The sequence below is a fragment of the Gavialis gangeticus genome, unplaced genomic scaffold (genome assembly GCF_001723915.1).
Source record: "Gavialis gangeticus isolate Ggan-Ray unplaced genomic scaffold, GavGan_comp1, whole genome shotgun sequence".
In the NCBI taxonomy this organism is placed as follows: Eukaryota; Metazoa; Chordata; order Crocodylia; family Gavialidae; genus Gavialis; species Gavialis gangeticus.
In genome coordinates, this window is record NW_017728993.1 from 25927105 (window position 1) to 25936766 (window position 9662).

A 9662-nucleotide genomic window follows, 5' to 3' on the forward strand; every position below is an offset into this window, starting at 1 on the left:
AACAGGCCACAGCGGCCTGTGGCCAGCTTTGCAAGCACTGCCCTGGGGAAGCTGGCACTGGCTCTGGTGACAGAGACAGGCAGTGTGGGGCTTTTGTGACCTACTGTGGCCATGCAGCAGAGCTGGCAGCAGCACAACGGTCCCCTCATGCCAGCATCTGCCCACCTGGAGCTCAGCTTCCCCTGCCCTCTCGTGGGCCCGGTGATGCAGCTGGGGGGGGGGCGTTCAGACACCGGCAGCCGCGGGAGGGGGTGGTGCCTATGCCGGGGGAGCTCAGCCCCCTGCCTTAACTTGGGGTGCAAAGGAGCACCAGGCACACCCTGCTCACAGCCCCCAGAGAAGAAGAGGAGGGAAGACCACATCATCACGACCAGATTTAATGCTGAGCTGATACGACTCGGCCCCTGCTGCTGCGGTCCAACTGGGAGAGCCGGGATGGGTTTTGGTCCCGCTGGTCTTCCCCCAGGCATGGCAGCCCCAGGGCCCGTGGGCAGGCAGGGTCACTTGTGCCGGCTGAGGTGGCGGGAGTGTGTGTGCACAGCTTCCACGAAGGCACCCACGTGCTCGGGGCTCACGTCGGGGTACAATCCATGACCCAGGTTGGCGATGTAGCGCTGGGTCCCGAACCCTTCGAGCATCATCTTCACCAGCTCCCCGATCCGCTCCTGGCCGTGTGAGGGGGACATTGTTACCCCCATGCAGCCCTGGCCCTGGCAGGGTGGTGGCCAGACTTGGGACACGGACACCCTCCACACCCTGGATGCAGGGAAGCTGAGGCAGGGGGAGGCGACCTGCCCCCGAGGGAGGGGGAGCCTCCGTTCCCTACCTTGGGTGCGTAGAGGGCACAAGGGTCCAGGTTGCCTTGGAGGGTCACGCATGGGCCTGTCCGCTCCCTGCAAGAGAAGCAGGTGAGTCCCTGCGCACGGCTGGGGGATGAGATGCGTCTCCAGGTCCCTGCTATCGCCCCAGGGCTCCAGACGGGGCCGAGCAGCCTGCACATACCCCAACCCTGCCCGAGTCCACCCCAGCTGCAAAGAGGGCCCCGCACTGGCCCCCAGGATGGCTTGGACCCACTTCCTGGCCCAAAACCCTGGCAGTGCTGTGGCCTCTCTGCAGCACGGGAAGGAGCGGGGGCTGGCGCCGGGGCAGGTAGCACTGCCCACACACACTTGCCCCAGCCGGGCGGGAATCGTACCGCGCTTCCCGGGGCTGGATGGTCCAGTCAAGGCCGACCACGTCACAGCCGGACCGCGCCAGCTCCTCCAGCGCGTAGTGCGCGTCCTTGGCAAAGACAATCTGGGCGGAGAAAGACATGCAGCCTGGGTCAGTCACAGGGCTTGGGCATGATGGGCCCCCTCTGCTGCCAGCCAAGCACCCGCCTTGTCTGCTCAGCCCATCCACCCTCCCGGGAGCGATGGGAAAGGTGGCTGCAGGCCTGAGCTCCCGTACTGCATGGGGGGAGACAGCCCTGGCCCCCAGACCAGCAAACACCTGCCAAGGAGAGGCCATGTACTCAGCCCATGGTCAGGGAAACTGAGGCATGGAGCAGCTGCCAGTAAGTGACCAACCCACATGGCAGAGGGGGCTCAGGTGTCAAGTGGGATGAGAAGTCTAACAGGAAATCACGCTGGGCTGACTTAGGTGACCAGCCCAACGTAGGCCAAGGCCTGGCCCAGAGCGTGGCCATTCGAGAGCCCCTGCAGCTGTGGCAACAGAGGTTGTGGGCAGCTGCCCCAGCTCAAATCCACAGCCCAGGAACCACCCTCTCCCCCTGCCCTGCAGGGCTCAGGCACCCCCCATGACCCCTGGGCGGCCCACAGGCAGGTTCTGCTAGACACTAGCTTGGCCCCAGGACCAGTGCCAGGGATGCTGCGGCTTCCTCACACCACTGCTGCCTCCCCGTGGAGAGCTGGGGTAGCAGCACCAGCGTGGGGTGGGGAGAGAAGGCAGGGCCACTGGCAGAGGGAAGCAGGGCCTGGACACGGCCTCCTCTGCAGCCACAGGCAGGGCTGCACCAGCCTCCTGCCCCCGCCAGCGAGGGCAGTGCTGTCCCCTCCCCCATGCTGCTGGCAGCCCAGCCAGTCACCTCACCATGGGCACAGCGGGCAGCACAGCCTCCTCCAGCCTGCTCTTCACCCGCTGCACGATGTCCCGCAGGTAGGGCAGGGCAAACTCCCCGAACTGCTCCGGGCCCAGGTGTCCAGCATGGGACTCAAACAGCTGCAGCGCCTGCCAGAGTAGAGGTGGGTATTGGCCTGGCTCTCCCTCGGCCCGGCCCCTCATGGCTCCCAGAACAGACCAGGACCCCCTTCTCCTCCATCCCCAGCAGCTTTAACCCTTTAGGCTCACAGATGCTTTAGGCCCCCACACCCCAGGGGCAAGTCCTTGGGGTTCAGGCTCCAGGGTGGTTTGAGCCCCAGAATCCCAGTCAGGCTTGGCAATGACCCGAACCTCCCCCAGAGCTGCCCCACTCCCTGGGGGAGACTAACCTGCGCGCCGGCCGCCACTTGCCCCACCAGGTATTGCACGATGAGGTCCGCCAGGATGCGCAGGAGGCGGTGGCTGGCCTCGGGGTGCCGATACAACCAGGCCTTGGCCTTGGCCATGGTGTTCGAGCCGCCGCCCTCGATCATGTATGACATGAGCGTCCACTGGGCAAGGAGCAGAGACAGAGGCAGCAGCGTGAGGAGCGGTGCCAGGAAGGGCAGGGGTCCCCACCCCAGCACCCAGCAGAGCCGCCCCCATCTGTGGGATGAGGAGGAGGGAAGGGGCCGGGTTACAGAGCACAGTAGGTGTTTGGTATCTCCCAGGCTTCTGGGCTGTGCTGGTGCCCCCCGCCTTTCTGCTTCAGGGGGTTTTTAAGCCTCCCCCCAAGGTGCTGGGTGCTGCAGCAGCCCCAGCTGGGGACAGGGCTGTGCTGATGCTCCTGCTGGCACCGACCCTGCAGGGTCCTGGCTGGAGGGTCTCGCCCCTGCGTTCAGGCTCAGACTGACGCTGCACTGGGGTAGGAAGGGACCTGACCCCACAGTTGGGTTCATAGTTTCATAGCTGGTCGGGTTGGAAGGGACCTGAGCAGATCATCAAGTCCGACCCCCTGCCCCGGCAGGAAAGAGTACTGGGGTCAAACGACCCCAGCAAGGTGATTGTCTGGCCTTGGTGCGGCCTGGGGGGCAGGGGGTTCACTTTCCTCTGCAACGGGGGTTGTAGTCTCTTGGGTGTATTGTAATGAACTTCTTCCTAACTTGCAGGGGCAGGACATTGGCAGGGCCCTTGGTGCTGCCCGGAGCCACGGTTGGGGCAGGGAGCCAGGCTGCCTGCCCCACCTGGGGCTCAAGCGCCTCCTGCTGCCCATGCCGAGAGGCACAGGATTGGGACTCACTGGAGCGCCGGAGAAGCCGATGAGCGGCACCTTGCCTTCCAGGCGGTGCCGCGTGAGCGTGATGGCCTCGAAGACATAGCCCAGCTCCGCTGCCACGTCCACGTTCGGCCGTAGCTTCAGCAGGTCCTCCACCTCCTTCAGGGGCTCTGGGAAGGTGGGCCCTTTGCCGGGGACCATCACCACTTCCATGCCCAGTGCCTGGCGGGGAGGATGGAGGCTGCATGAGGAAGCTGTCGCAGCTGGCGCCTGTGCCGCATTCCTCCGACGGCATTAGCTCCCAGCTCCTAGCTCCCTTCTGTGAGCCCCTGTGCATACCTGGGGCACCACCAGGATGTCTGAGAAGATGATGGCCGCATCCAGGGGAAATCGCCTCAGAGGCTGCAGGAAGACTCAGGGTGAGGGAGGCACCCAGAGTGGCATGACTTCCCAGCAGTCTCTGTCCCTAGGCTCGGGGAGCTCTTCCCCTGGGTATCCAGCCCCATCACCCTCCACGCCTAGAGCTGAGGGCTGGCTTAGGCCTCCATGATGGAGTGGCTCGGCTCCTGTCCCTCACCTGCAGGGTCAGCTCACAGCACGTCTTGGGGCTTCGGCAGGTGGCAAAGAAGTCCTGGGTGGCACGGGTCTCACGAAACTCTGCAAACAGAGGGGCTCAGCCAGGTGCCCAGCACCCCAGGGGGCAAGTGGGATGTTCCGTGGCTGAGGCAGTGGGCGTCTCAGCCGGGGCATGCCCAGGGGTGGGGTGCAGAGGGAAGGATGGAGATTTGGTGGCTCCCAACCCGCAGCCCGCTGCCCTGCAGGCATCCCCATCCCCACCAACCAGTTGACACCCCACCTGGGAGGTAGCGCCCAGCCTGCCGCATGCACCAGACGGGCGTGTACTCTGTCTTGTCTCCTCTTGCCGCCCTCAGGAACGTGTCGTTCTTCAGCTCGGGGAATACCTCAGGGCTGAAACACAGGATGACGGTCACCACGCTGGAGCGAGATGCCCCCTGAGGAGTGGGACAGCTCGTCCAACCTCCAACCCGGAGCAGAGTGGGGGAGCCAGCCAGGGCTGCCACATGCCCCACTGCTGACATGATCTGGGGTAAGTCCCAAGCTCTCCCTGCCAGTGAACCCAGGCTGATCCCAGCCTTACCCCCAGACTGGGGTGGGGGGTGCAATCAGGCTGGGGAGGGAGGCCAGGCCCACCCCACCCTTCCAGGGCAGTCCCTCTGCCCCTTCATAGACTTCATAGACATTAGGGCTGGAAGGGACCTCGGAAGATCATTGAGTCCAGCCCCCCGCCCAAAGGGCAGGAAGTCATTTGGGGTCATAGGATCCCAGCAAGATAAGCGTCCAATTTGCTCTTGAAGGTGTTCAATGTAGGTGCGTGAACCACCTCCGATGGCAGACTGTTCCAGACCTTGGGGGCTCAGACAGTAAAGAAATTCTTCCTTATGTCCAGCCTGAAACGGTCTCGTAGTAGTTTATGACCATTCGACCTCGTCATCCCTTGGGGCGCCCTGGTGAACAAACGTTCCCCCAGATCCTGGTGCTCACCCCGATAAGCTTATAGGTGGCCACCAGATCACCCCGAGCCTGCACTTTTCCAGCCTAAAGAGCCCCATGGCTCTCAGCCTGTCGTCGTAAGGTCTGTTTTCCTGACCTCTGATCCTGCGCGTGGCTCTTCTCTGGACTCTCTCAAGCTTCTCCACATCCTTTTTCAATTGTGGGACCCAAAACTGGATGCAGTACTCCAGCTGCGGCCTCACCAAGGCCGAGTACAAGGGGAGAATGACGTGCCAGGATCTGCTTGAGAAGCATCTATGGATGCAAGCCAGCGTTTTGGTCACTTTACTAGCCGCAGCATCACATTGCAGGCTCGTGTTCATCTTGTGGTCAATGATGACCCTCAAGTCCCTTTCATCTGTAGTGCTTGCCAGCGTAGCACTGCCAAGCCTATAAGGATGCTGCAGGTTTTTCTTCCCAAGGTGGAGGACCTTGCATTTTTCAGTGTTAAACACCATCAGGTTCTCGTCCACCCATTTGCTGAGCCTATCCAGGTCAGCCTGGATCGCCCTCCTGTCTTCTGGCGTGGATGCTTTGCCCCAAAGTTTGGTGTAAATTTACCGCAGGGTAAATTGGCTGAGACCCCAGGCCTGTCTGCCCATCCCCACCCCGGAGTCCAGGGGAGCAAGGCAGCCAAGTTCTCTAATAAGAGAGCCTAGAAACCGCCTTCTCCTCCCAGGACAGTCTCTGCAGGGCTCTGGCTCCAGTAGAACCAGTGCCCCCACTCCCAGGGCACTGGCCTTCACCTCTGCTCACTGGCAAGAGAAGAGGAGGCCAGGACCCTCCAGCACAGAGAGAACAATCCTGCCCTGGATGTGGGGCATGAGGGGCATCGTGCCCCAGCCCCTGCTCCTGGTGTGGGGTCCCCCAGGCCGCGGGGACATGCACCCTCCTTTGCTCACACTGCAGGATGCTGGCTCCAACCCATCACCATGCACTGGAGGTCAGCAGCCTCTGCCCTGTGCCCCCCAGGGCAGGATCTCGCCTGCCCCAGTGTCTTGGTCAGGCTGCGCATTGCTGGCTGCACTGTGCAGGGGGCCCAGCGCTGCCTGCTCCAGAGCCATTCCCAGCAACGGAGCCACATCCCTCCAGGCCTGGGGAGCTCTTGGCACAGTGAGGAGAGGCCGGGCAGGACACCAGGCTTCGCTGCCTGGATGTGACCCAGGGGTGCTCCTACCCAGCCTGGCACAAAGGACTTAGCTTTATGGCACCCCGCCAACACGCACACACAAGGCCAAAGCAGCACAAATGCCCCCTGTGCCCAGTCCAGCAGGAAGCCCTGTGGTAGCAGCTGCTATGGGACTTCCCTCCCCTCCCTGAAGGTATTACGCAGAGTTTGGAAGAGGTGAAGATAAGCCAGGGATGCCCGACTGCAACTGCTGTCACCCCCTTGTCTGCCTTCCCTCCTCTAGCTACGCTGAGGTTGCGGAGCACGTGCCCCCTTTCCTCGTGGCTTGGAGATGACGGAACCGTTTGCAGGGCCCCAGCTGATTAAGTTATCTGCAGCAGCAGCGAGCGGCTCCTACCCCCAGCGCCCGGAGTTATTCCAGGAAGGGCAGGCCCCAGCCTGGGCCAACGCGCTCTGCCTGGGGCCCTCCTGGGCCCTCCCTGCCCCGTGGGCTGCGGGCAAGGCTCCCTATCTCAGCTGCGCAGGCCTGGGAGGTGATCAGGGCCCCTGTGGGCTGGGACAAGAGGGGGGGGTTGGTTTCATCGCCATGTGGCCAGAGTCTCCCAGCCACATGGGGGATTCAGCTCTTTCTTAAGGAAGCCTGGGTTTTTTTATAATTATAAAATACATGTCAGCCTCCTGGCACAGGGCGGGGAGGGCAGACAAGACCTTGCTGGAGGAACCAGGCTTGGGCGCAGACCCCGCGCTGCCCAGGGCACCATGCCCAGAGTCACCGGGGTGCAGTCCACCTGCTAGTCAATGCAAGCCTGCAGCTGCCCCCAGCCCCCTGCCACAGTGAGGTTTTATGACTACACTTCCTCCATCCTTTCAGCACGTGTCTCCAGCCTGCTGCTCTGTGAAAGATTTAACGGGGACAGCAGAAACGGAGGCTATGAGGCAAGTCAGGAAGGGCCATATGGCACCAGCTGAGCGAAACCAGGAGAGACCCCCTCTGCTGCAGACTCACTCTGCCACAATACGCAAATCCTCATAAATTAAAATGCTTCATCAAGTCTGGCGGATTGGGCTGGGATCCCACCACCAGAAAAAGTAAGGATACCATTGACAAGCCCCGTTTCCACCACTGGCTTCTTTTGGGTCTTGAAACGGCCGTTTTTTCCCCCCTTATCCTCTTGTGCAATATCAATGCAAAACGCAGTCGAACCGAAAATGAAGCGCTGACTGGAACTGGCCCTTGGAGAAGTCTCCCGCGTGTTTTCCTGTCCATCCCGATTCACAAAAAATCCATTTTTCAAAAACCCAGAGAAAGCTTTGGGACGTGGGCTCCGTATCAGGTGGTGTTACTTTACGGTTAGGGCCCCCAGGCTCTGGAATGGGGTCCAAGGGGTCTTCAAGAGGAGGGTGGGTAGATATCTGGCTGCGGTATTATGATCCCAGCACTCGTTCGTAGATTACAGAGTTGCTCCAACCATTGATCTAACCTGCATCTGCTCCCTGCCCTCCCGTGTGTTAACTTTGCCCCACAACTAGGTGTCATCTGCGAGCTCGGAGAGGGTGCTCCCCGCCCCCGGCCACTCACCGCCGCGGCCCGTTCCCCTCCATGCTCCTGCGCTCTGCGCTGGCCACGCCCCCATGCGCACTATGGGCGCCGCCATCTTGGCGGCAGGCCACGCCCCCCAGGGGAGGCCTACCCGCCACTTCCGGGTTCGCTTTAGCTGCCTAACGCAGTGCCTGCAGGACCCCGCGCCAGGAGCAGGGCGGCGACGCGCCGCCTGAGCCGAGCGGAGGTTACCGTAAAGCCTGGTGTAGCGGCGCCGCACGAAGAAGGGAAGGCAAAGGGGGGTGGCGCGCGTGCGGGGCTGAGGTGCAGCGAGTGCGCGAGGGCTCAGCCAGCAGAGCGAGGCCGTGCAGCCCAGAGCCCAGCCTGGGTGCCCCAGGCAAGGGGGGCATGCAGCAGGTGCAGAGCGGTCACCCCCGTCTCCTGCAGCCTGCCCCAGACCCACCCAGGGGCTGGTTCAAAATGAAATGTGTGCGCGCGTGCGTGGGTGGTGTTTCATTGTAATCATGGAAAAATGTGGATTTGGGGTTACTGTTTTTAACCTGAAAACTGGGGATTGTTTTTAAATCAGAAAAAACCAGGGTGGCTGGTGATCTCAACAGGCTCCCCTGCAGCCTCCACAAGTACTTACCGTTCCCAGGTCCTCCTGCCAGCGCCCCATCCCCGTCCCTGCTGCCCTCGCCCTGGTGACTGCACAAGAAATGGGGTTTGGTGCCCGAGGAGGAACCCACCCTGGACGCCCAGCCCAAACCCAGCTCTTTATTCCCTGCAGGGGACTTGATTTGTGACCCAGGGTTAGATCTTTTGATTAGTCAAGACGGGTTTGGGAGGCCGTGTCCAGCTCTTCAGCGCCAAAGGGTGGAAAGAGCCGCTTTGAGAAGGGGACGGGGAAGGATCTGATTTCAGCCTCCTGCCGCCCTGAGCAGCAAATTCGGCCGCTGGCACAACTCGGGGCTTGGAGAAGGGGCTGGGGCTCCTCTTCCACGTGTCCCCTGGTGCAGCGAGTGCTGCGGGTAGGGGCCCGGACCCTGCCTGCCAGCCCAGCCCAGCCCAGCCCAAAATGCCTTGCCCCCTGAGGAAGAGCGTGCCCGAAAGCTGGCCGAGAACAATTTTCCCAACGATTCAGTTGGTCTAATAGAAAAATCACATTTACCCCAATAACCTTGTCTGCCTTCCACCTTTAGCTTCCTCCCTGCAAAACTCAAGTTTATTTTCTACCCACAAGGACTTCTTGCCATCTTTAGATCTTCCTGAGCCCGAAAGCTTGCAGGAAAAGATCCTTTTTTTTTGAGATTTGTTTTTTAGCTGGTCTCATAAAAGGTGTCGCCCCTGAACCGAGAGCCCTAGAGCTCCGCACTGCCAGGCGCGGGCTGCGCGAGATCCACGCTGTGTTTCAGGGGTGCTGGTTCGAGGCCAGGGGCACACCGGGGTCTGTGCGTAGCTGGTCGACCAGCTAAATTCTTGGGGAAATTGTTCTGGGGCAGCTTTTAGGCACAACCCCCTTCCCCAGGCCTGAAGAAGGGCGTCTCTGCCTGAAACGTGTTCTTGCCCGGCCTTCGGGCACGAGCCCTTCTCCAGCTCGCCTTTTTTTAATGTTTGTGCCCAAAACTTGTTCTTGCCCGGCTTTGGGGCACGGCCCCCTTCTCATCTCTGCTTCTTTAATGTTTGTGCCTCAAAATAGTGCCTGACACTTGTTGTTGGCCAGCTCTGGGGCACCCCCCCTTCTCCGAGCCCTCTCCTGAGCTCGTCTTTTTTGATGTTTGTGCCCGAAGCTTGTTGCTGGCCATCCTTTGAGTGCGGCCCCTTCTGAGCTCTCTTTCTTGTAATGTTTGTGCCCCAAATTGTGCCTGTGAACGGCTCTTGCCCGCGCGCCGCGCATCTCTCCTGGGTAACCGGTGTCGCGCAGGCGCAGAGCGCAGGGGCGGTGCCGCTTCCCGCCCAGATGCACTGTAGCACGTGCAGCATCCGGTGGGCGCAGGGCCCGCCCTCCCCTCGGCCGCCCGCTTCCGGCCCGGCTTGGCCCGGCGGGCGGGCGGGCGGGAGGCGGA

General features: G+C 61.7%; 1 protein-coding gene across 1 annotated transcript; it reads right to left on the reverse strand.

Annotated features, from left to right (window-relative positions):
• Positions 1–361: 361 nt before the first annotated feature.
• UROD (uroporphyrinogen decarboxylase) lies at positions 362–7774 on the reverse strand. The gene is made up of 10 exons (XM_019501404.1): positions 7636–7774; positions 4212–4324; positions 3933–4012; positions 3695–3757; positions 3380–3577; positions 2490–2651; positions 2092–2229; positions 1196–1296; positions 827–893; positions 362–665 (listed from the first exon to the last, which is right to left on the reverse strand). The coding sequence occupies exons 1-10, from the start codon at positions 7656–7658 to the stop codon at positions 501–503; spliced, it is 1110 nt and encodes a 369-aa protein (XP_019356949.1). The 5' UTR covers positions 7659–7774; the 3' UTR covers positions 362–500.
• Between the last annotated feature and the right edge of the window lie 1888 nt (positions 7775–9662).

Bases quoted from the DNA above. Each gene is read 5' to 3' on its own strand.
- UROD (XM_019501404.1), bottom strand. From the start codon at position 7,658: ATGGAGGGGAACGGGCCGCGGCG. The intron at 3,758-3,932 runs GTGAGGGACAGG...GTCTTCCTGCAG, and splicing joins GCTGTGAGCTGACCCTGCAG to CCTCTGAGGCGATTTCCCCT. The intron at 2,652-3,379 runs GTGAGTCCCAAT...CTCCTTGCCCAG, and splicing joins TCGGCTTCTCCGGCGCTCCA to TGGACGCTCATGTCATACAT.